This window comes from Hyperolius riggenbachi, chromosome 8 (assembly GCF_040937935.1).
Source record: "Hyperolius riggenbachi isolate aHypRig1 chromosome 8, aHypRig1.pri, whole genome shotgun sequence".
Classification (NCBI taxonomy): domain Eukaryota; kingdom Metazoa; phylum Chordata; class Amphibia; order Anura; family Hyperoliidae; genus Hyperolius; species Hyperolius riggenbachi.
Genome location: NC_090653.1, coordinates 197,187,949 through 197,214,467, shown reverse-complemented (window position 1 = coordinate 197,214,467; position 26,519 = coordinate 197,187,949). Strand labels below are relative to the sequence as shown.

At 44.8% G+C, this 26,519-nt stretch overlaps 1 protein-coding gene across 2 annotated transcripts in view; it reads left to right on the top strand.

Annotated features, from left to right (window-relative positions):
- FRMPD3 (FERM and PDZ domain containing 3) overlaps nucleotides 1-26,519 on the top strand; it is a 281,016-nt gene that overhangs the window by 87,032 nt on the left and 167,465 nt on the right. For both annotated transcript variants that reach the window (XM_068248083.1, XM_068248084.1), the window contains 3 exons: nucleotides 2,174-2,290; nucleotides 10,215-10,346; nucleotides 24,609-24,728. In XM_068248083.1, the coding sequence (XP_068104184.1) occupies nucleotides 2,174-2,290; nucleotides 10,215-10,346; nucleotides 24,609-24,728 (369 nt within the window). The remainder of the gene's footprint in view (nucleotides 1-2,173; nucleotides 2,291-10,214; nucleotides 10,347-24,608; nucleotides 24,729-26,519) is intronic.

The window sequence follows — 26,519 nt, the reverse complement described above, 5'->3', positions numbered from 1 at the left end:
ATTGTGAATCGATTTCAGCCTGAAACCGATCACAATCTGTTCAGCTGCTCCTGCCGCCTGTCCCCCCCCCCCGTATACATTACCTGAGGCTGGCTCCCGGGCGTCTTCTCCGCACTGCACCGCACCGCTGTTCTTGCTCCATCCCGGCGCTTCCTGTGTTACTCCGTGACCAGGAAGTTCAAATAGAGCGCCCTCTATTTCAACTTCCTGGTCACCGGAGTGACACAGGAAGTATAAGCGTACACTGGGACATGCGGAAATGCGGTGCAGCGAGGAGAAGAGGACCCCGGAGCCAGCTTCAGGTAATGTATACATGCTCGGATCGGGCCCGAATCGTACGCCGCAAGCGACGCGCTCCTACCGCCGGGCGATCGAGGGTAATTTCCCGCACGGCGCGATCGACGGTCCGATCCGATTTCGGGATTTCGGCGTTTAGCGCAAGCGATTGGCAGCAGATCCGATCCCAGGATCGGATCTGCTGTCGAAACGGCCGTGAATCGAGCCAGTGTATGGCCTGCTTTACACTCACCTAAAGGATTATTAGGAACACATGTTCAATTTCTCATTAATGCAATTATCTAATCAACCAATCACATGGCAGTTGCTTCAATGCATTTAGGGGGGTGGTCCTGGTCAAGACAATCTCCTGAACTCCAAACTGAATGTCAGAATGGGAAAGAAAGGTGAATTAACCTCCCTGGCGGTAAGCCCGAACTGAGTTTGGGCTATGCCGCCGGGAGGCACCGCTCAGGCCCCGCTGGGCCGATTTGCATAATTTTTTTTTTGTTACACGCAGCTAGCACTTTGCTAGCTGCGTGTAACCTCCGATCGCCGCCGATCCGCCGCTATACGTGTCGCCGCAGCCGCCACCCCCCCAGACCCCGTGCGCTGCCTGGCCAATCAGTGCCAGGCAGCGCCGTGGGGTGGATCGGATTCCCCTTTGACGTCACGATGTCGATGACGTCGGTGACGTCATCCCGCCCCGTCGCCATGGCGACGGGGGAAGCCCTCCAAGAGATCCCGTTCTCTGCCCCCTGGTGGATTTTAATAAACCGCCAGGGAGGTTAAGTAATTTTGAGCATGGCATGGTTGTTGGTGCCAGATGGGCCGGTCTGAGTATTTCACAATCTGCTCAGTTACTGGGATTTTCACGTACAACCATTTCTAGGGTTTACAAAGAATGGTGTGAAAAGGGAAAAACATCCAGTATGCGGCAGTCCTGTGGGCCAAATGCCTTGTTGATAGAGGTCAGAGGAGAATAGGTCGACCGAGGAGAATAGGCAACCGAGGTATGCAGCAAAGCATTTGTGGAGCCACAAAATGCACAACCTTGGTGGATGGGCTACAACAGCAGAAGACCCCACTGGGTACCACTCATCTCCACTACAAATAGGAAAAAAGAGGCTACAATTTGTACGAGCTCACCAAAATTAGACAGTTGAAGACTGGAAAAATAGTCTAATGAGTCTTGATAGAGTCAGAATCTGGCGTAAACAGAATGAGAACATGGATCCATCATGCATTGTTACCACTGTGCAGGCTGGTGGTGGTGGTGTAATGGTGCGAGGGATGTTTTCTTGGCACACTTTAGGCCCCTTAGTGCCAAGTGGGCATCGTTTAAATGCCACGGGCTACCTGAGCATTGTTTCTGACCATGTCCATGCCTTCATGACCACCACGTATCCATCCTCTGATGGCTACTTCCAGCAGGATAATGCACCATGTCACAAAGCTTGAATTATTTCAAATTGGTTTCTTGAACATGACAATGAGTTCACTATACTAAAATGGCTCCCACAGTCACCAGAACTCAACCAATAGAGCATCTTTGGGATATGATGGAACGGGAGTTTCATGCCCTGGATGTGCATCCCACAAATCTCCCTCAACTGCAAGATGCTATCCTATCAATATGGGCCAACATTTCTAAAGAATGCTTTCAGCACCTTGCTGAATCAATGCCACGTATAATTAATGCAGTTCTGAAGGTGAAAGGGGGTCAAACAACGTATTAGTATGTTGTTCCTAATAATCCTTTAGGTGAGTGTAGATCTGGGAATCTGCACCATTTTGCACCATTTTTTTCTTGCACTGGTTTTATATGCCCTGCTATTATTTAGTCATTCAGGTATAATTTTTACTCAGCAATTTTTTTCAATGTTTGCTCCATCAGGACATGTTGAAGATGAAAGATTCCCCACCTCTTTTGCTCATTCCTAATGTATTGAAAGTTTTTCTGGAAAATGGACAGATTAAATCTTTTACTTTCGATGGGAGGACTACAGTCAAGGTAAGATATTTCCATCATACAAAAAAGAAATCAAAAATACTAACTAAAAACAGCTTTTCATTACAATGGCTATGAAACCACGTAATTAGACTGAAGATATTCATAAATAGAAAATTAGACAACAGTTAGATTCTCTGAAAGTGATTACAGAGAAACTGTAACGAACGGTGAAGCACAGAGAGGATGTGATTACCGGTGATCTGCAGTATCACTGGGAATACAGATGTATACCAGATTATAAGTGATCTGCAGTATCACCGATAATCCGATATACCAGCTAACCTCTGTTCACCTGAGTAGAGTGTAGTGTTTGGTGTAACAGTAACACTTAGAGGACTGGCCTCAGTGCAGTGAGGAGTACTGCACGGCTTCCTTCCGAAGGCCTGAACTCTCCAAGGCGGGAGGAGTCGGGCTGACAGTAGGAAGGTAAGTCTGAAAGTAACACTCAGGAGGTAGTGTCACTAACAGGACGGGGAACCACCTCCAATAGTAAGGTCGGTTCTCGAGGTCGGACAAGCCAGGTTGTAACACACGGACAGATAAAGTACAGAATCAGAAGGCAGAGGCGGAGTCTAGGTACAGGCAGGGTTCGGCAACAGGGTATCAGAAATATCGAGGTGCAAGATCAGGAGGCAGAAGCAGAGTCTAAGGACGAGCTGGGGTTCGGCAACAGAGTATCAGAATGGCATGGTACAAGATCAGAGTTCAGGAGGATAGTCAGGCAGGCAAAGAGTCATAACAGATAATCACAATCAAACTAGTACTTTAGCTATCAACAGAATCTAGCTAAGTGTAGGATTACAGCTCCAGCTGGTCCCGGCACACTTAAGGATCTGACTACAGGTCTGAGTGCTCCCACGTATGTGTTTGCAACGCCAGACAACCAGCAACTGAATAAGAAGAAAAAAAAAAAAACAGAGGTGCTCTGCTTGCTATAACTGAATTGCTGTTGTTTATCCCCTGCTTATTGCCTGAAGAAGTGGGCTGTGCCCGCGAAACGCGTTGCATCTTTGGGGTATTTTCAATAAATGTGTATATCTATACATTTACAGTCCTTGGTGTCTGCTTTAACGGAGGCGAGTCCACCACTTCCTCCCAGCAATTTTTTAAAAATTTTATGTACTTTTATCCTTCTGGCGCCTCTGTTCACCTGCCAAGCAACTGAATAAGCAGCAGAATATATAGTTGCTAGACTCTGCTGCCCCGCCTGAACCATTCAGCCAATCATGAGTCCTGCAGGAATCAGCTGACCTTCCTGATCAGCTGACACTTCCTCTGCAGGTATAAAGGTCCTGAATTGAGGCCCGCGCGAGCATAGCTCTCCATCTGCCTAGGTGCACTAACAGACCCAGCCACACCAAGCACATGCTGCTGCATGCAAACAGCCGTTTTGCTGTTAGGACATGCGGCGGCTTTTCCGCATTCCACCACACAACCAGACGCGTGCAAACCGCCGCGTAGGACGTGGAGTCAGCCGCCTAGCTCTTGGCACACGCGGCGGCTTTTCCGCGTTTCCTCACAGTACCCCCCCCCCCCGGACAACTCGTACCAGGTTTCTCGGGATGTAAAGCGTGAAAACTCCCTCCTTAATTCGTCCGCATGCATGCGACTCCCCGGTACCCATTGTCTCTCCTCAATGCCGTACCCTTTCCAATGTACGAGATATTGTACCGAGTTTTGTACAAAGCGTGAATCTAAAATCTTTTCTACCTCGTACTCAGGCTGGTCATCCACCAACACAGGAGGAGGAGGAGTGGGACCCACCTGGACTGCTGGCTTAAGCAGGGATACGTGGAAGGATCTTACCCCACGCATGCTGGCGGGAAGATCAACGGCGTAAGTGACGTTGTTGATCCTTCTGGCTATCGGGAAAGGCCCGACAAACCTGGGACCCAACTAGTCTGAGGGCTGTTTTAGGGCCAAGTGACGTGTGGATACCCAAACCAGGTCTCCTGGTTGGAATCTCCACTCCAAAGACCGTTTCTTGTCAGCTTGACCCTTCTGACTCAGAAACGCCTTTTCCAAACTGTCTCTCACCGTCCGCCAAATGTCTTTAAAAGACCTTTGCCAAGCCTCCAGAGCTGGAAACGGAGTGGAGGCCACTGGTAACGGTGAAAATTTGGGCAATCTTCCAGACACTACTTGGAACGGAGAAAATCCAGTGGAAGAACTTTTCAAATTGTTTTGTGCAAATTCTGCAAAGGGCAGAAATTTGACCCAGTCATTCTACGCCTCTGCAACGTAGCATCTCAAAAACTGCTCTAATGACTGGTTGACCCTCTCTGTCTGACCGTTGGTCTGTGGGTGGTAGCCCGATGAAAACGACAGCTTCATGCCCATTTGATGAAAGAATGCCCTCCAGAATTTAGATACGAATTGGACTCCCCGATCGGACACTATGTTTTCCGGAATGCCGTGCAGCCGGAACACGTGTTTGATAAACAAGTCGGCCAATTCCTGGGCCGAGGGGAGTCCTTTCAAGGGCACAAAATGGGCCATTTGCTGAAGCGGTCGACTACCACCCAAATGACCGACATGCCCTCTGATCTGGGAAGCTCACCCACAAAATCCATGGACAAGTGAGTCCATGGTTCACTCGGGGTGGGTAAAGGCTGCAACGTCCCTACAGGTGCCAGCCGGGAGGGTTTGCTATACTAGGGATAGCCTGTTTCCTTGTGCTAGTGTGTGTACCTCCTTCACGTCAGCTCATGCGTTGCATGCTGACTGTGGAGAATACACCACCAAGCCTTACATTATGATAACCCCATTACCAATCCCCATTGTGGGGGGGGGGGGGGATTCCCAGAAAGTATGACACTGTTAATTATGGTTCCTGTTCCTTTAAGAAATTTGAAGAACTTAGCTCTGAAACAGAAAATGAGTTTTTCTCTAAATGTGCCAGGTTCCTGGCCAATCCCGATCTCCAAGCGACTCCTGTTTCAACCTGGGCACTCCAGCTAGTTTATATTTTGTTTAAAGGGGAATTGTTCCAGTTGGCTTACGATGTCCTCGATCATTCCGATTTGAAAGAGAGACCGCTGGAATTTCTAGCGTTTGTGATCCATAACTGGTTGCGCATAGATCCATTGCCTTTTCCTCTAAATGAACTCCTGGCAGCAGGCCAATCAGCTGCCCCTTCAATTGTTTGCAAAAATGATCAGCAAGCAGAGAGTGTTCCTGATAATTTTCCTGCAGCTTTGAATAAATCACCAAAGGCAGCAGGGTCTAAGGCAAAACGCAAACGTTCTAAGAAACGTGTCCGATCTGCAGAGTCGTTATCCTTAGCGACTGAGACCTATAATGACATTCTGCCATTAACAGATAATGAAATGCAATTGTCTTTCAGGGGAGTTAAATGGACTTATGAAACTACTAATGAACTTTCATCACTGGCTAGGGAAAATAAAGATTTTTGTTTAAAAGAATTATCTGAGTATGATTATGAGGAGATATTACAGAGTATTGAACAAATCAACTTATTTGTGAACCAAGGGAAGTTTGCATACACTAAAGTTCAACTCCTGTCTGATCCAGCAGATGCCAATAGATGCATTACATTATCTTCTGAGTCCCAGCAATCCTGCCTAGAAACCTCAGAACCCCAGCATCTGAATTTCCCAATTTTACAAATGAATGGTGATTCAGATGCGCAAACATTGTGTCTTGATCTTCCTGTTTCTACATCTCGCTCTAGTTTTGTGAATAGCTCAGAGCATCTGCTATGTGAACCTGAAATCGCAGAATTATTACCTTGTTCAGAAAATGTTCCAGTAAATTTGCCCTGTATCTTGAATAGCTCAGAGCATCTGCTATGTGAACCTGAAACCGCAGAATTATTACCTTGTTCAGAAAATGTTCCAGTAAATTTGCCCTGTATCGTGAATAGCTCAGAGCATCTGCTATGTGAACCTGAAATCGCAGAATTAGTACCTTGTTCAGAAAATGTTCCAGTAAATTTGCCCTGTACCATGAATTGTGCAGTAGATCTCTCCTATGAAGCTCAGGTCACAGAATCCTTATGCTGTCCAGCAGGTGCTTCCATGGTTTTGCCCTGCAATATGGACTGTTCAGTGATCCTGTCCAGTGAAGCTGGGGTCGCAGAGTCCTATGCTTCACCCAGTACTTTGGATACTTCAAACCCTCTAGCAGAAGACTCTGAGGCACTGCTTACCTCAGTGGGTGTTGCAGCAATATTCACTTGTTTAGCAGCTGTCTTAGAATTAAAGTCCACTCTAAATAAACTTGATGAATCTTTGTCTAATGAAGCAGAAGTCATTGAAATATTGTCCTCGTCAGCAAGTGTTTTAGATACCTTGCCCTGTACACAGTCTGATTTAACCAATGTTGTTGAGTCCCTCTCCAGTGTTGTAACAGCCGAGGAACTCCAGCCCTGTCCTCTGAATGTTTCAGAAGTCTTGCCCTGTAACATGGATAATTCTGATTCTCTGGTCAAAATAACAGAAGTCTCAGAATTTCAGTCTGATTTAGTAAGTGTTCCTGAAAACCCGCCTGGTATCTTGGAAAATTCTGATTCTCTGGCCGGTGTGGCAGAGATTCCGGAGTTCCCTTCCTGTCCAGGGAATTCCTCAGATTTGCCTAGTCCAGTGGGGGGTTCTGCAATACTGACTTGTTCTGCAGCCCCTCATGAGCTCCAATCCAGTGTATTAGATGAGTCTCTGTCTAGTCCAGAGGAAGTTGTGGAGTCCCTATCTAGTTCAGTGCGTACATCAGAAGAGTTGTCCTGTCTTATTAGTGCCCCTGAACCTGATTTGTTAATAACCTTGCTGGAATCAGCGACATCTAAGTCTGATCCTGCATTCTTTTGTGAGAGTCCAGTAGTTGCGAAGTCTAGTCATGATGGATTTTTTTTGGCCAGTCCTGGTTTTGGTCCTATCTTGGCTGACCCTGAGGCTCACAGTTCCTTGACATGCCCAGAGGTTTCTCTTGTGCCAGTGTGCCCAGATGTGCTTTGTGTGCCAGAATGCCCAAGTGTGTCTAAGGTGTTAGCATACTCGGATGCTTCCTTAGGGGAGACATGTTCTGATGTTGCCAGTCTGCCTGCATGCCCAAAGATGGTTCTGGTCCCTGAAAGCCCTGATCTTGATGTTGGTCCTTGTAACCCTGACTCGGGAATTGCCATAGGTTCCATGGGGGTTCTTGATAGTTCTCCATGTGAGCCTAAAGGGCGTTCTGACCTTTTGGGATCTCTTTGGAGCTTTAAAGTGTTCTGGGAGATCTCTGAGGAAGCTTGTCCTGGTACCTTGGACTGGTTCAACAGTGGGTTTTGTGTTGGTAAAGACAGTTCCGGTGGGCATTGCAAAGGCTTTGGCATTTTTGGACGGTCCCTGGAAGGCAGTGGGTATCGCTCAGAGAGCTTCGGGGGGCTTTGTTCTGGAAATCATGGTTCTGATGGGTGTCACACTGAGACTTGTAGTACTGATGGGCATGGTTCTGTAGGTTCTGGTTCTGATGGGTCCAGTCTTGTGATGACTGATTCTGGAATTTGGTCTTGCCGAGCTGTCCCGGTCATCATGAATTATCAGTTAGGTTGTCTCCTTGGGAATGTCAGTTTTGAAAGGCGTCTGGTATCCGCCTTTAAGGGCGGGGGTACTGTCATGATCGCTGCTGCAGCAGGTATTGCTGGAAGTAGTAGTGCTGCAGCTCAGGCAGTTCTGATCTCTTTCCATGCAAGCTGCATAGCTTTGTCTGCCTTTCCCTGCTGTCAGCTTGTGACTGATTATCATTCACCTGTGTGGGAATCTGCATGTCTGCTCCCATTGGATGACCTCAGTATAAAGATCTGCTTCCTGCAGGACTCCTCGGGTTATCATAGCTTCAGTTTAAGCTTGTCTTGCTGTTGCTTCAGCCCCAGAGCGTGTTTCTTGTTCTAAAGATACTTTGCTGGTCTTGCATCATATATTGGTTCATTGCCAATATATATGCATACCAGCACGTTTATTATTTTCCTTGTATTCGTGTTACGTTGATACATCAGTGTCGCTGATGTATACGTACACGAACTGTTTATATCCTGAACGTTAGTCAGCTTTCCAGCACGTTTTGGTAGGTTGCGCGTATCGTGATCACCCGTGCTGAGTTAGTTTTCCTGCTCCTGGTTCTGTTTGTGGATTGCGTTCATCTCTGCGAAGAGATAACGAATCCTTCTGAATCCTGTTCTGTTACTGTTTGTGGATTGCGTTCATCTCTGCGAAGAGATAGCGAATCCTTCTGAGTCCTGTTCCCTGTATTGCTCCAGTCCTAGTCAGTGTTCCTGCTTATGTCATATTGCTCCAGTCCTAGTCAGTGTTCCTGCTTATGTCATATATCGGTTCATTGCCGATATATACATATGCTAGTCAGACGTTACACATAGTTTCATTGATAGCTGTAATTGTAATACGCTAGGAAAACATACTTATTGTATTTTTGTCTGTGTTACGTTCATCTATCTTGATCCTGCTATTTCCTGACTATCCTGTCCTGTCTTTGTGAGGCACGCCATCACTGCAAACGCATTGGCTGCCTCATTCCAGTCTGTCTTGTTGTGGACGCTTGCTGTCACTAAGTAGCGGCTAGCTAGCAAGCGTTCATTCTGTCTACCTGTCCTGATCTCCTCAGTTCTGGTTTATGCGCTCAGCGCTACTTTGCGCTGAGACGTTATAGCGAAAGTATTGTTTGTGGCTGTCGGATCTGCACCGGCTCTGTGCGCCACAATCTCCTATTGGAGTCAGTCCTTCCCTCCACTATACTAGGGATAGCCTGTTTCCTTGTGCTAGTGTGTGTACCTCCTTCACGTCAGCTCATGCGTTGCATGCTGACTGTGGAGAATACACCACCAAGCCTTACAATAATGATCTTTTACTACAGCTAAACTAACCCTATTCTCATGCAAAACCCTCCCTCTATCTGTGCCTAACCCTAACTGCCCCCCTGCTGATACCTTAGCCCTAACCAACCCCCCTCTTATGCCTAACCTTAACCAATCTCCCTGCCAGTGCTTAACCTTAAAGTGTACCTGGCTTCCTCCCAGTTAAGTATCAATGCTTTTATGCACTTCGTCTCAGTTTTCCTTAACCTGTCCCCCTCAGATGCGTAACCTTCAAACCCACTCCCCCACACACCTAACCTTACCCCCCCCCCACACTCTCACGCCCTACTCGTAAACCCCCCACTAATGCTTAACCTTAACCCGCCCTAAAAAACACTAAATTTGGTGCCCTCTGACTACCTATGCTGAGAGGGATACTTCTGGTTACCTAATATGGGAGTCATCACTGGCTACCTATACTGAGAGTGCAATGCTTCTGGCTACCTATAATTGGGGGGAAGGGGAGGGGGGGGGCTCTGGCTTCCTAAAATGCTATGTCCCTAATATTAAGTATTGGTTTAGTTGCAGACTTGCAGCTTTACCAAGACAGAGAATTGTTAATCCATATTACGGTAATCATCGCTTAAGTAAATATTGTATTGTGTCCATTCTCCACCACAATAAAATTATATGCTATTCCATTGTGACTTTCCACTCAAGGTGACTGACAAAATAATGACATTTACTGTTCCACATAGTTGCACCTGACTTATTTCAGTGGGTAGTTAATGGGCCCAATCCAATCCAATCCACTATTTCTGTGGTCATAAAATGTCAGCAACATTCCCTACTGGACTTCACCAATGTTGGTGCAATTTATGTCTCCACACTGGTTCTCAGTTTTTTTTTTTTACCATTTTCTTTTCTGCAATTATGGAGCTTGTTTTTTTTTCTAAATTAATTAATCAACAAAAATAAGGTTTTGATCTTCAATAAAAATGATTGAAGGGGGGAACAAAGAAGTGGTGAAAAATGGTCCTATCAATGCACTATGATTGTTTTTGTCAAGGCAGTCTGAAATGAAACATATTATTCATTATTTTATCTCCTATACAGGATGTAATGGTTACCCTTCAAGACCGCATCTCTCTCCGTCATCGTGATCATTTCTCTCTTATTCTACAATATTCTGCATCCGATCACAGCCAAAAATTTTTACTTCTGCAAGACAAGCAACCACTGGCTCATGTGAGAACTGGGGAAAGAGGGCGTGAACATGTGAATAATTCACTAAACAGCAGATATGTGACTAGTCTGAAGTGTAGTATACAATTATTATTATTATTTTTTTTTTATATAGCGCTGACATATTACGCAGCATACAGAGAGGGTATATTGTCTTGTCCCTGTTCCTCAGAGGGGATCACAATCTAATCCCTATACAATAGCATCTAGTTAGATCGTAGTTCAGTAAATGCACACTAGAGACAATATAAAACTAGGTGTCTCTTTTGTAAAGCTCACATGCATTGTGTTACTGTGGCAACAAGCACCAAAAAAATAAAACAATAATAGCAGTACCTTCCTCTGTTTCTGCCCAATGTCTACCTTTTATTGTTCTGTGTATCCCCTCTTTTGCAACCTTCTCTGAATGAGGGTTCTATATAAACGTTCTATATAAACGTGACTGACTGGTTAATTATGAACCTTTGAATAGGGACATTCATGAGAAAAATAGCCATCTATAACCCATTATTGCAGTTCAGCATAAGCATCCACTTTATGCATTACCATGGCTATATATTTAGCAGCCTCCCTGGCGGTAAGCCCGTCCCGAGCACAGGCTGCGATTTCTATGTGCGCAACGGTAAGCCTGTGCTCAGGTCGGGCTGTTAAAAATCTGCCTCCTGCTCTGAAGCATTGGGTCCCACACACAATCAGCGCTGCCAGCGAGAACCAGGCTTCTCCCCTAAACCTTTTTGTGCAATTTTTCGGCGAACGGGATCCTTATGTAGTTTATTATGATATCCTTAGTTAATATTGGACATATTTGACACCATAATATATTAACATATTATCAGAATCAGAATCAGAAATCTTTTTAATCGCCAAGCACGACTGGGTCGTGCCCGGAATTGGGTTTGGCACATACAATTGCTCAGAGAGAGAGTGAGAGTAGTATCAACATAAGAAAAGAAGCATAGTCATACAATGGTACAGTATAAGGCATAGACATATCAAAACATACAGTATAATCAGTAGTACATATTAATAGTTTGACGAGCAGCGGTATAGCGGTAGTTCGCAGGGTGCAGTTTAAACAGTTTTATACTAGACAGTCCATCAGGTGGGCAACTGCAGCATTTGGGAGGGGGGGGGGGGGGAAGCGTTAGAGATGAAGGGAGTTTAGAAGGTTGACAGCAGAGGGGAAAAAGGAGTCTCTATGCTTCGAAGTTCTGGTGTAAATGGCTCGAAACCTGCGGCCTGAATGGAGCCGGCTGAAAAAGCGGTGGCCCGGGTGTGAGGGGTCACTGGCAATTCTCAGTGCTCTAGATCGTAATCTGGAGATGTGGAGGAGGTCGAGTGAGGGGAGAGGTCTACCGATGATTCTCTCCGCCGATCTAATGACCCTCTGGAGCTTGTATCTGTCGCTGTTGGTGGAGCCAGTGTACCAGACTAGGATGGATGAGCAGAGGACGGACTCAATGGTAGCTGTGTAGAAGTTCGTCAGCAGCTCCTGAGCCATGCCAAACTTCTTCAGTTGGCGGAGGAAAAACAGCCTCTGTTGTGCTTTCCTCTGGGTCAAGGCGGTGTTTGCCTTCCAGTTCAGGTCTTTAGAGATGGTAGTGCCCAGAAGGCGGACACTAGCCACTCTTGCCACCTCTGTGCCATCAATGTAGATTGGTGGTGGAGTGGGCGCCTTCTTCCTGAAGTCCACTATCAGCTCCACGGTCTTGGCTGTGTTGAGGACCAGCCTGTTCTCCTTACATACACTCAAACATGTTTTAAATGTGTTGTATTTTACAATGAGAATATTTTTGTTTTGGTTATTAAGTAAAACTACAAGCAATCTTGAGATTAATTTACAATTTCACATAGTAGATACATTAGGCCTGATCCAATTCACTTTTTCTAGTCCTAAATCCCAGAAAGCTTAGGGGAAAAGTGGGGAGGACTGAGGAGCGCGCAGCAACGAAGAATGAGGGGGAAATGGGCGTTGCCATGACATTGTACGGGCGGAGCTAACGTAATGTAACAGCGAGGCATAAGACAAACGAGACTTTGCATCATGGGTGTGCAGAAACTGTGTGATGCTAATAGTATACCGTAACCACAAAGCAGCAAACATAGCCATCTATGACCATTAAATAATAAATGCAGTAACGGTTACCCCGGACACCAGAAAATAAACGCAATGGGCAACATGTCAGCACAAAATAAATGCAATGCGGGCAACATGTCAGTATAAAATAAACGCAATGCGGGCAAACATGTCAGTACAAAATAAACGCAATGCGGGCAAACATTTCAGTACAAAATAAATGCAATGCGGGCAAACATGTCAGTACAAAATAAACGCAATGCGGGCAACATGTCAGTACAAAATAAACGCAATGCGGGCAAACATTTCACCAGAAAAGAAACGCAATGCGGGCAAACATTTCACCAGAAAATTAACACAATGCAGAATTTAAATTGCAGAGTGCTGGAAAGTTATTTTAAACAGAAGATGAAAATTATCTCCTAGGAGAAAACTTGGAGAAAAAGGGAAATGGATTGGGCCTATTTTCTGTTACTTTAGATGACAAAATTCATATCTACTGTATGCATTTTAGCATGCCTGCTGCAGTTCTGCATGCTACCGCACAGTATTGCAGTGCTCATTTTTCCCAACAGTAAATGAATGTCTCACTCCTGCACTGGACTGCATTGTACCCAGCACTGGACAAATGTACGCATTCTGTTGCACAAAATGAACAAGTGTTAGTGCAATGGTATAAATAGTGGTTATAAAAAGTGCAGTTCTGTAAAACAAGACCACACTAAAACATTGCAAAGCTTTTCTGACCTTTAATGTGACCTGGAACATGGGCAGTGCAGTTGAAAAACAAAAAAACATCTATTAGGGGTAAAATGAAAAAAATAGCTGGTTGCAAAAAGAGTGTTCACCCTTAAACTAAGACTATATTGAAGCACATTTTGATTTATTTACAGCATTCACTCTTCCTGGGAATACACCTAACATCAATTAAATAGACTCTGAGTAACCTCAAATAAAGTTAAGCTGCCACAGTAGGATTTTCCTGACAGCAAGAATCATAATTTGTAGAAAGCTTATAAAAGCATCAAAAGAACCTAATTGTTGAAAGATACAAGTCAAGAGAAGGGTACAAAAATGTCCACAGCTTTTGTTATATCATGGAAATTTGCCTTCTTAAAACAGAAGGAATTTGCAATAATTCAGTTTGGAGTGAGCGTATGATGTCTCCCACGACGCATCACTGCTAAATAGGCAAATTATCCCTTGTTGTCCCTGTAAGCTATTATGGTCTAACTAGACTACGGTTAGAACATTGTAGCCACAAATCTAAAACAAAAGGTATGCTGGGGGCAACCCCCCAGCCCCCCACCCCCCAAAAAAACACTTTACATCAAAAGAACATCATACCCACAGTGAAGCATGGTGGTCACAGTGTCATGCTTGAGTTACTTTTCTTTAGCTGGAATTAGGGCTTTAAGGTACAGGGAACTATGAACAGTTCCAAATACCAGTCACTTAGGTCCCAATACCTTCTGGTGTCTGCTAGAAAGCTGAAGATGAAACATTATTTAACCTTTCCACCTAACTTATTTGTTTCTCGATTCAATTTTGCAGGTTATAGGTCATATTAAAAGTGAGAAAAGTTGTAAAATAAAATATTGTGGTCTCATTTTTTTTGTATCACCAAAACCTAGAATTTTAGGGGTATGTACACTTTTTATATACACTGTATGTGAGCCAGCTCTTAGATGTAGTTGGCGGTCTGGGACAGTCATATTACAATTAACATATCCTCTGATAACATACTTTTTATCCCCTTTTGCATGTATAAACTCATGTCAAGTCAAGAGAACCCGAGGTGGGGTTCTGACAATGCTATTTGCACACAGAGGCTGGGTCTGCCTATACGTACTGCCCAGCCTCTGTTGCTATCCAGATTCCCCCTAAGTTTCCCCTGTGCTCTGCTATCCCCCATAAATCACACCTGCGCTGTGCAGGCTGTGTTTACCTTTGTACTGTGAGTCTCAGGCGCACCCCCGCCTCCTGCAAAGCTCCGGTCCCCGCCCGCGTCCCTTCCCTCCAATCAGCGTGGAGGGAAGGGACACGGGCGGGGACAGGAGCTGTGCAGGAGACGGGGGGAGCACCAAAACTGACAGTACATAGGTAAATAGAGCCCGCTGCGACATGCTGCGTGTCGACAGCGCGGCTGTGATTTATGGGGGATAGCAGAGCGCAGGGGGGGGGGGGGGTCTGGATCGCAACAGAGGCTGGGCAGTATAGGCAGACCCAGCCCCTGCATGCGGATAACATTGTCAGAACCCCACCTCTGTTTCTTTTTAAAGAAGCGAGCATATTCTACAGCTTTCACATTTGTGCATGCCACTTGTCCTTCTTTGACCTAACCAAGTCTCCCTACTGTAGGGTACAAATTCAGACCTCACCAGTATGTCCCTTAAAGTGGAATTACACTCCCAAAACTAAAATTTCAGTAACTACTCTTACATAAAAGAACATTTGAAAACATTCTCACACAAAACATTCCCACACATCCCCTGCTTTATTTTCACTGCAGAGAGCAGGAGAAGCTTGCTTACCTCTGGCAAATGTAATCATTGCTGGCTGAAGCCAGAGGCTTGATAAAAGCCAGAGGCTTGATAAAGGCCGCTGGCCGAAACGTCGTGTGTTTTTTCTATTACTATAGTACAATAAACCAGCATTTTTGCACAAATCCAGGTGGAGACCCAGTCATTCTGTCTTTGCTTGTGTCTACTCTTTAGTAAACCCATGTTGATGCTGAGAAATAAGATTATTTTCTACTATGAAGTCATGTATAGTATCTCTTAGTAACCCCTCAAATAGTTTGCATACAACTGATGTTAAGCTTACAGGTCTATAATTTCCTGGATCTGATTTTTTTCCCTTCTTAAATAATGGGAAAACGTGGGCTGTACGCCAATCCGCTGGGACTCTGCCAGTTGAAAGAGAGTCACAAAAGATAAGATAAAGGAGTTTATCTATAACTGAACTTAATTCCCTTAGGACCCGAGGATGCATGCCATCCGGGCCAGGTGCCTTGTCTATTTTTAATTTATTTAGTCTTGCCTTCACTTCTTCCTGCGTTAAGTATTTAATATTACAGTTAGAAGATTGAGACTCTTCTGCCTCTGTAATTTGCAACAGTGCTGTTTCCTTTGTGAAGACAGAAGCAAAGAAAGCATTTAATAACTCTGTCTTACCTTGGTCATCCACCATTGAGTTCCCACCCACATCCTTTAGGAGTCCTATACAGTCAACCTTTCTTTTTTTAGAGTTGATGTACTTGTAAAACTTTTTTGGGTTAGATTTGATATCCCTAGCGATTTGATTTTCAGCTTCGATCTTTGCCAGCCTAATTTCTTTTTTACAATTTTTATTGCACTCCTTATAATTGCTTAGTGCAGCCTCGGTCCCCTCCTGTTTTAGGACCTTATAGGCATTCTTTTTCCTCTTCATTTTATCCCTAACCTTTATATTCATCCATAGAGGCCTTTTTTTATTCCTAGACATTTTGTTTCCATATGGGATATACATACTACAATATTGATTGAGAATACGTTTAAAAGCTTGCCATTTCCCTTCAGTGTCCTCCCCTTGTAGTACATTATCCCAGTTCACCAAACTTAGTGCCTGCCTAATTTGATTGAACTTTGCTTTTCTAAAATTCATAGTTTTAGTGGTCCCGCTGCCCCGTGGCCTAACAGTCACCAGATCAAACGTTATCATGTTGTGATCACTATTTCCCAAATGTTCTTGAACCTGCACATTTGATACATTATCTGGTCTTTTAGAAATGATCAGATCCAGTAACGCATTCCCCCTAGTTGGTTCCGTTACCATTTGAGTCAAGTAATTGTCCTGTAGTGCTGCCAGAAATCTGCTGCTTTTACCAGAATGGGTAGCCTCAATACCCCAGTCATTTTTAAGGTGTCCATACAATACTTGATTTATGGCATAGATATCCTGCAGATTCAATCATAATGATTGAATCTGTGAGACAGTAGTACTGCAACACCACCACCCAACTGCGTAACTACTGCCCCTGCAGCCCCTATGAGCGCAGTAGGGCCCGGGGGACTCAGGGGCCTAGTGCCCGCATGTGTACATGGATTAACAGACTGGCTCGGCAATCTATACATATATCACTTGCCTGTGCCTTCATGTGACGCACAGTGACATGTCACGTAGAGGCAGAGCAGCTGCTTGGTGCAGCTGCTTGGTGCATCAGACTCGGCAGTCACGTTTACTGCCCCGCCCCCTCACACTCGTGGTGGACCCGAGAGAAGAGAGAGAGGATGCAGGGACTGCCGTTGTGAATGCCTGTCCAAGCTGCTGAGATGGAGCGAGAGAGGGCTGCCTGAACCATGAGGACGGACTCCTGTGTATGTTTAGTTTTGTAGCCCACATGTCACTGTGCCACATTGCTGATTGCAGTTGGGGATGGGTGAGAAAGGAGAGGGAGAGTGTGTGTGAAGCAGGAATTTCTCTCTGTTAAAATGAAGGAGGGAGGGGGAGGGAAGGAGCTGTTGTTTGGCAGGGGTCTTTCCCTGTTTGCAGGGGACAGAGCTGGGACAGGTGACAGAGGGTTTTGAAAGGTGGCAGGGAGATGCTGGATGTAAAAACGGTGTCAGGAGACAGAGCTGGGACAGGTGACAGAAGTTATAGTAAGGTGGCAGGGAGATTCTGGATGTGAAAACGGTGTCAGGAGACAGAGCTGGGACAGGTGACAGAGGGTATAGAAAGGTGGCAGGGAGATGCTGGACGTAAGGATGGTGTCAGGGGACAGAGCTAGGACAGGTGACAGAGGGTTTAAAAAGGTGGCAGGGAGATGCTGGATGTAAGGATGGTGTCAGGGGACAGAGCTGGGACAGGTGACAGAGGATTTTGAAAGGTGGCAGGGAGATGCTGGATGTAAGGATGGTGTCAGGGGACAGAGTTGGGACAGGTGACAGAGGATTTTGAAAGGTGGCAGGGAGATGCTGGATGTAAGGATGGTGTCAGGGGTCAGAGCTGGGAAAGGCATTGGAGTGGAGGTTGGGAGTTCTGAATTACCTGTGGCTTCTTGCCCCTTCAGTTTTTTTCAGTCAGGTTTTTTTTTGCTGTGGTTTCAATTTCCACCAGGGTGCTGCTGTCCACTCCGTAAGATCTGGCAACTGTACGTCTCCTTGTTCTCACTCCCGTGGCCTGGGGTGTTCTGCACATGCACAGACTTTGTGAACTGCGCAAGCGCAAAACAATCCCATCTGCAAGAGTTTAAACAAGGAGGCCCAAGTATGGGCCCAACATGCACGTTAGCCACGACCCAAATCTAGCTGGGGATCATTCGGAGGGGACAGTGGTACTCTGGAGGGGACCGGAACTACAGCAAGGGACCTAATAGACTGCGGGGGGGGGGGGGGGGGGAGTGCAGGGGCTGGAGGAAGGCCCAGATAAGGACAGGAGCTTGTTGGATATCTTACTTGACTATGCTCCTCTTCATGTATGAATGTGGCCATACTGCGCCTGTGCGAGTTCAGCCATGCCTTTGCATAAAGCAGAAGCCATTTATCATGGCTGTACTCATGCAGGTGCAGTACAACTGCACTCGTGCATTAAAAGGAGCGCGGTATGAAATTCATGAGTGTCGGGCAGCGATGGTGATCTGGAGGAAGACACAGAAAGCTTCCCAAGTATCCAGAGGTTTCCCTCTTAGGTAAGTGTCTGTTTCTTAAGGCCCAACCTGCCTTGGGTTTGATTTGAACATTTAGTTAAGGCTTAGGCTTATTTCATGAGGTGGGGAGTGTCCAGGTTGTTGTTGATATTCTGGCGTCACAGAGGAGACCTGTGCATTTATGTGTGTGTGTGTGGGGGGAGGGGGGGGGGCAAGTTCAGGGGTCGGAAGGGGGGCCCCATTCAAGGTTTCGCAGGGTGGCCCAGTGATTTCTAGTTATGCCCCTGCCACCACCCATCATCCTTCAAATGATTTCAGGCTGAAATCGATCGACTCGCCATGCTGGAAATATTTCATTCTAAAGAGCTTGGATGCATGGCGGTAGCAGTGTTTGATTGTCTCTTCCCATGTGTAATGTGTATACCCCAGAACCGTGGTGAGTGTTGCAGAGTATTTTTGTCTTACGTGTCCAGACAGGTAATCCAAAACTACAATGCAACGCTGACTCTCGGTCCGGGGTATGCACATCACACATAGGGGAGACCTGCGAGGGGGGAGGGGGTCACAGGAGGCTGCACGGATTTACAATGGATTTCAATTACTTTGTATTGGAAATTGGTGTGCAGATTTGTGGCAGTAATAGGTCCCTCTTTGATAAGATTCAGTTACAGAGGGATCCAATCCTCAGTTACTATCTGATATTCAAATCCTCTTCCCCATCTGCAATTGTATGGCAACCTTTAGGCTCATTCCCACTATAAACTGTGCTATCAGTTTTTACACCACATATGGTGTGCAGTCTGCATGGCAATATAAAAAGTCTAAAGGTTGCCATACATCTAGCGATTCTGATTCAGTCGACAAAGTGATCGACTTTATTAAGGAATCAAATTCAGTATGGTTGATCAAAAGTCGGTCAACTAGTGATCCACTTACTAAAAACAATATCCTATGCGATTCACCTTCACATTCGATCTGAGCGATGTTGTGTCTCCATGTTTTGAATGCAAAAATTGATTCAGAGTCAACCAAATCACATGTGAACAGTAGGGGATTCCTGTGCAATTGACAGATATCTTGCATCCTGCTCGACGACTAAGCTGGTCAATTCGACATGATATCAGACACTTTTCCTCGATTGGGAATTCTGAAACACACTCGATTCTCTCTTGATTCTATAAAATAATTGAATTGAATTGTTGATTGTAGAGTCAAATCGCTAGATGTATGGCTACCTTAAGTGCTTCCGATCCACCAACCAATCGCCTTGGTTGATTGAGATATAAATTCCGGTACAACTACTAATCTTTATTGATTGACAACTGAAATGTATTGCATTTACTATCGGTTGCACATGTTGGGGCATGGATTCCTAGTACCTTCGGTCAGAGTGATTGAATCTATCGGGAATCAAATCAGAAAATTGACACATGTGTGGCTACCAGGGTAAGGTGAAATGTGAAACATTTTTGTTTAGATGTATGGTTTCTATCAAATCTAACTTCTAATCTACTAAATTCATGGGCTAATTTAACCACTTCAAACCCCTCCTTTGAGACGTTTATTAAATGTGCTATTTGCACTAATTAGTGCACAAACAGTATGTTTTAAAAATGCTCCGAATTTTTTCCAGAAAATCAAAAAAAGCTAATTGGACATAATGTCACACAAAACTTCAAAATGGGCTGGACAAAATTATTGGCACCCTTTCAAAATTGTGGATAAATAAGATTGTTTCAAGCATGTGATGCTCCTTTAAACTCAATTGGGGCAAGTAACAGGTGTGGAAAATTTAAAAATCACACCTGACAGAAGATAAAAAGGAGAGAAATTCACTTAGTCTTTGCACTATGTGTCTGAGTGTGCCACGCTAAGCATGGACAACAGATAGAGAAGAGAGCTGTCTGAGGACTTGAGAACCAAAATTGTGGAAAAATCAACAAATTCAAGGTTACAAGTCCATATCCAAAGATCTAGATTTGCCTTTGTCCACAGTGTGCAACATGATCAAGAAGTTTGCAATCCATGGCACTGTAGCTAATCTCCCTGGGCGTAGACGGAAAAGAAAAATTGATGAAAGGTTGAAACGGATGGTACATAAGCAGCCCCAAACAAGTTCCAAAGAAATTCAAGCTGCCCTGCAGGCTCAGGAAGCATCAGTGTCAGCGCAAACTATCCATCAACATTTAAATGAAATTAAACGCTATGGCAGGAGACCCATGAGGACCCCATTGCTGACACAGAGACATAAAGAAGCAAGACTACAGTTTGCCAAAATGTACCTGTGTAAGACAAAATCCTTCTGGGAAAAAGTCTTGTGGACAGATGAGACCAAGTTAGAGCTTTTTGGTAAAGTACGTGATTCTACTATTTACCAAAAATGAAATGAGGCCTACAAAGAAAAGAACACAGTACCTACAATTAAATATGGTGGAAGTTCAATGATGTTTTGGGTTTGTTTTGCCGCCTCTGGCACTGGGTGCCTTGAATGTGTGCAAGACATCATGAAATCTGGGGATTACCAAAGGATTTTGGGTTGCACTGTAGAGCCCCACTGTCAGAAAGCTGGGTTTGTGTCCGAGATTGTGAGTCTTTCAGCAGGACAATGACCCAAAACATACATCAAAAAGCACCCAGAAATGCATGGCAACAAAGTGCTGGAAAGATATGAAATGGCCAGCAATGAGTCTAGATCTAAATCCCATTTAACACCTGTGGAGAGATCTTACATTTTGATGTTGGGAAAAAGTGCCCTTCCAATAAGAGAGACATTGAGCAGTTGGCAAACAAAATTCTGGGTGAGAGGTATCAGAAGCTTATTGATGGTTATTGGAAGCAAGTGATTTCAGCTATTTTTTCCAAAGGGTGTGCAACTAAATATTAAGTTAAAGGTACCAATAATTTTGTCCAGTCCATTTTTGGAGTTCTGTGTGACATTATGTCCCGTTTGCTTTTTTTCCTCTTTTTTTCTTTTGTTCCATTATTCAAAAAGGGAATAAACGTGTATAGCAAAACATGTTACTGCAATACTTTTCTGTGAGAAATACTTGATTTTCTGGAAAACTTTCGGCCATGACTGTAAGTGTCTCCCAATGTCGGCAGTCTTCCCTTCAGCAACTGGACAAACTGGAAAATCACTGGCTGATATTATTGTTGTAATGCAGCAGTGAGCCTCTAGTTCTATAGAACATAACAGAATGCTCATCAGAGAGCCGTGCAGCATGTAAATGGAGCAATAATTCCTACAAATGTATGCATTTTTGCATGTGCTTTATGTAAAAACAAATTGCAAAACATAAATGCAACTTCAGTTGTCCTTTAACCATTACAGTCTATCTGGTGACTATAGACACTGCTCAAGTCTAACTGGATATGTATACACATCCAGGGTTATAGCTCCAGGTGCGTGCGCATGCGCAAGAGACTGCCTCTTGTACCTGGAGGCATTTCCATGTCAGGGATTGGGCAAGGGAACCGAGGTTTCCCTGAACCAATTGCAGTGCATGGAATGAATGAATATTACCCAGATCAGGGGCCATGTCCATTCATAATAACGGAATGAAAGGATAGTAAAAAAATAATAATAAACACTTCCTGGTAAACCAGGGTCGTTTTTCCAGCGCCATCCAGCGGTGAAAAATTAAATTACACACACCTCACATGTTTAATAATAAGAAAATAGCACATTTAATCCCTTTCAAAGCCCCCACCCCAGTTATCAAACAATCATGTAAAAAAAAGTAAAAAAAATCCTTAGGGACTCAGCTTTTTTAAACATGCATGTCATGAGGGTATATTACTATTATGTCAGTACATAGGAGTTGCAATTGACCAGACACAAAAAAACAAACAAACAAAAAAAAAAACCATAAAAAATACACCTTTACTTCCAAATATTATATTGCAGCCATACATACATATATTGCATACATACATTACTAGGAACATAATTTGAATGTTGTGATAGCTGGGACTAATGGGCAAAAAAAAAAAAGTGGTCTTTATTTATAGTGGCATTGCTCATTTTAAAACTATAGAGGATGGATTTTTTTTTTGTTTTTTCCTATAAGGTGCATAGAAAATACAGTAATTACTGAAATTGAGTATCGCCTACAAAAAGTCTTATTTGTGGGGAAAAAAACAAGATATAGATCATTCATGTGTGAGAAGCAGTGATAAAGAAATGGCCAAATATATAGGAGGAGCGCTGACAGGTGAAAATGGCTTTTGGCGTTAAAGCGGAACTGTAGAGAGAAAATAAACACATTGTTTCACTTACCTGGGGTTTCCCCAAGCCCCCTGCAGCCGCCCTGTCCCGCGCCGCTTCTCAACGAGCCTCCGTTCTCCCCCCGCCAGCTACTTTCGGTTTCGCCGCCAGGCCACTACGCTATTGCAGAGGGGAATGTGAAGAAAGGATACGCTTGGCAGGGCTGCGCTGGCATCGACTTACAAGTCGAGGTACGGGACGGAGCGGCGGCGGCGGGAGAACGGAGGCTCGGGCAGGACCGGCGCGGGGAAGGACAGCTGCTGGGGGCTTGGGGAAGCCCTAGGTAAGTAAAACAATGTGTTTATTTTCTATCTACAGTTCCGCTTTAAGGGTAAAATGGCCTGTAGGCTGAAGTGGTTAAACATCACAGCTTACCTAAGTACAGTGTTGTTAACCCCCCTGGCGGTATAAAAAAATCCGCCAGGAGGGAGCGCCGCAGTTTTTTTTAAATTTTTTTTTCCTATATCATGTAGCGAGCCCAGGGCTCGCTACATGATAGCCGCTGCTCAGCGGCATCCCCCCGCCCTCTTCGATCGCCTTCGGCGATATCCGATCAGGAAATCCCGTTCAAAGAATGGGATTTCCTGGAGGGCTTCCCCCGTCGCCATGGCGACGGGGCGGGATGATGTCACCGACGTCGGGACGTCATTGGGAGTCCTGAACCACCCCTCAGCGCTGCCTGGCACTGATTGGCCAGGCAGCGCACGGGGTCTGGGGGGGGCGTGTGCGGCGCGACGGATAGCGGCGATCGAGCGCGGGGCGGCAGCGATCGGTGTGCTGACGCAGCTAGCAAAGTGCTAGCTGCGTGCAGCAAAAAAAAAAATAAACAAATCGGCCCAGCAGGGCCGGAGAAAACCTCCTGCGCGGCTTACCCCAAACTACGTTCGGGGTTACCGCCAAGGAGGTTAATGTCCATGTTCATCCATTTATGACCTCAGTGTACTCATCTTCTGTTTGCTATTAACAGCAGGATAATGTCACAGAGCTCACATCATCTCTAGCTGGTTTCTTGAACACAACGAGTTCACTGTACTGCTGTGGCCTCCAGAAGAGGCATTAGATCGCAATCCAATAATGCACTTTGGGGTCAGGGATGTGGTGAAATGGGAGATTTGCATTATGCATGCTATTAAATCAATATGGGCCAACATCTTCGAGGAAAGTTTTCAAAACCTTTTTGAATCTATGCCACAAGGATTAAAGCAGTTATGAAGGCAAAGGGAAGTCCTGCCCAGTACTAGGAAGCTGTACCTAATAGAGAGACTAATAACTGAGATGTTGTTAAAAAAAATCATAAAATTTTTTTTTGCAAACCTGATGAGAATGGCTCAGAACTTCACTGACATTTTAGAACATTCACTGACATTTCAATATGCATTCAGCTATGAATTTCCAAAACTGACTGTAAGCTCAAATTGCTTTTGGGTTACCTCAGAAAACCTATTATGTTTGTGAAAGAAAGTGAATAACGTTGTCATTAATCATTGCAGTATATAAAGCTGAATTGGTAACACTGATCTTTTCTCTACATTTTTCCTAGTGAAAAATAGTGTCCCTAGGGGGTACTTACCCCAGAAAGGGGAATCCTCTGGATCCGTAAGAGGCTTTCCTTGTCCTCCTCCACAGGCCAGTTTCAGCGCTTGGATTCCTGAAATAGAGCTTGTTGACACTTGTCGGCAGTTTGCGCAGGCGCACTGTCCTGCACGGCTTTCTTTAAAAAAAAAAACGGGCCGGATCTGGTCTGCGCTATTAGCACAGGCGTTAGCCGTCTGCCCCTGGGACTCGATCAGGCTCCATCCTCCATTCTATTATCGGCCGCCTTAGTCAGGCATGTGTACAGGCCTTAAAGGGAAGGCCCAGGCTCAAAAAAAAACCAAAACAAAATCCACTCACCTGGGCCTTCCTCCACATAACCAGCATCATGCGCAGTACAATCCTGATGACGTCGGCCGGACCATGTGACCCGCACAGTGGAACGCACAAGAAGCCGACCCGGAAGCTGATCTGGTGAGGACGGCTTCTGCAGTGCAGGACACTGGGAGCCATCGGAGGTGTGGCGAGGGCACAGGACGGCTGCCAGGGGCTGGAGAAATACCAAGGTAAGTGGATTTTGTTTTGTTTTTGAGCCTGGATATATCCTTTAAGTTTAAAGCTTTTTAGTTTGCACCATTTCATTGTTTGCTTGAATTAGATATGTTAATATGAATGTAAAATTCTGGGTGCTACGTAGAATATAATTGCTTTAATAAAATACTTATTTCAAGAAAGATGTAATTATGCATTTTCTCCTCTTAGGTTGTGCATAGAACTCACTATCAGGGTATGAAGTGTTTGTTTCGAATCTGCTTTTTCCCTAAAGACCCTGCTGACATTCTGCATTCTGATCCTGCAGCATTTGAGTATCTTTACATTCAGGTAATAAAATACTTTCTAAAAATGTCATTGATTAAAGTACTGTAACTATTATTCCAAATGTATAGCTAAAAGTACTTCTGAATTCTGGGCAGTCTATTTATCTTTGCTGACAATATGTCTTTGTACTGGAATTGCTCACTAATACCTGTATGATCACTGTCAGTAACGTAAGTACCTTTAAAGCCACTGGCGTATCCAGATGGGGGTTCTGGATGTATGGAACACCCCCCTGAGACTCATGTACCTTTAAAAAAAATTCCCTGAAATCGCTGAAGCAGGCAAGCTGGTAAAGGCTTGCCTCCTGCAGGGACTGTGGGAAAAACTCAGCTCTTTCACCATTGTAAGGACTGCATGTAGAAAGCTACAAAAGGTATTTCACAGGTTGAAAAGTTTTGACAGTCCCTAAACTCCAGGAGGGCTGCCTGCAGCTTGTGTGAGAGGCTGACCATCCCTTACATCCCCCACACCCCTATGGACGATATACCTATATCATTCCCCTATTCCCACAATCCCCCCCACTATGTGTTTGTTTTTGCTTTGGCAATGCTAAATGTATTTGGTCCTGCCAATAAAGCTTTTTTGGATTTGGCTGGCAGGGACAGGAGACACATTACATGCAAGTAACCTGTGTGATGTGGGATTGCAATACAGATACTCTCTCTGCATTCACTATTGTTTTCCTCCTTCCCCTAGTGCTGGCTATAATGGGGGCAATCTCCCCCCAGGCAGCCTTTCATTCAGAGATTTGTGTCTGGTGTATTCAGGTGAAACACTAGGCTAGCTGATAAAAGTGCAATTAGAGGGCAGGCAAGCTGGTAAATATACACAGCATGATGCAGAGCGTGCCTGGAGGGTCCGTGGGCAAACATCTGTCTGGTCTCTCCTCATTGTTATAATGACTGCATGTGTGGATAAGGTGTTAAACAAGGTGAAAAGTTTTTGACAGTCCCGAGACTCCAGGAGGGCTGCTTTCTGACTTGTGTGAGGGACTGGCAGGGACACGAGTCCTATTACAGGCAAGTAGCCTCTGTGTGATGTGGGACTGCAATACAGATAAGCTCTCTGCTCCATCTCAGGCTATTCTCAGTCTCTCTCCACTTCACCTCTTACTGGGCTAATGCACGCCAAAATCACAATAGCAATTGCTAGCAATTAGTGAGTGCAATTTTGTGAAGCGATTTTCAGAGCGATTTCTGAATGAATTGCTCAACAAAATGCTACATGCAGTATACCTGCGATTTTGAAAAAATCACAACGCTGCTGTGAGAACACCCTCATAGGGTAACATTAGCCAAGCGCTTTTCAAATCACTGTCGATTTGAAAAACGCTCAGAAGCCCTCTTGGTGTGCACCAGCCCTCCCGCATTCACCTTTGTTTCCCTCTTTCCCTAGTGCTGGGTGTTTGTGTCTTCTTGTCATACAGGAAAGCTAAATAAAAGTGCAATCCTGGTGAGGCAAATTATTATTATTTAGTATTTATATAGCGCCGCCATCTTCCGCAATATGTAGAAGCTTTCCAGAGGCGCCAATAGAATAAAAGTCACTTAAACGAGCTTAAAACCGATGGGGCAGTGGTGGGCCTATCCCATCCATGCGGACAAAGCAAACAAAGGAAGGACTGTGGCATCAACAGTCAAACAACAATTTATTTATACTCCACAGTAAAAATAGGCAACGCGTTTCACGGGCTCAATCCCGCTTCATCAGGCCAATGAAAAAAGGAGCATACAGCTTAACAGCATCAAACAGCTTAACAGCGCCTCAGTGTGGTTTTGATGCTGTTAAGCTGTA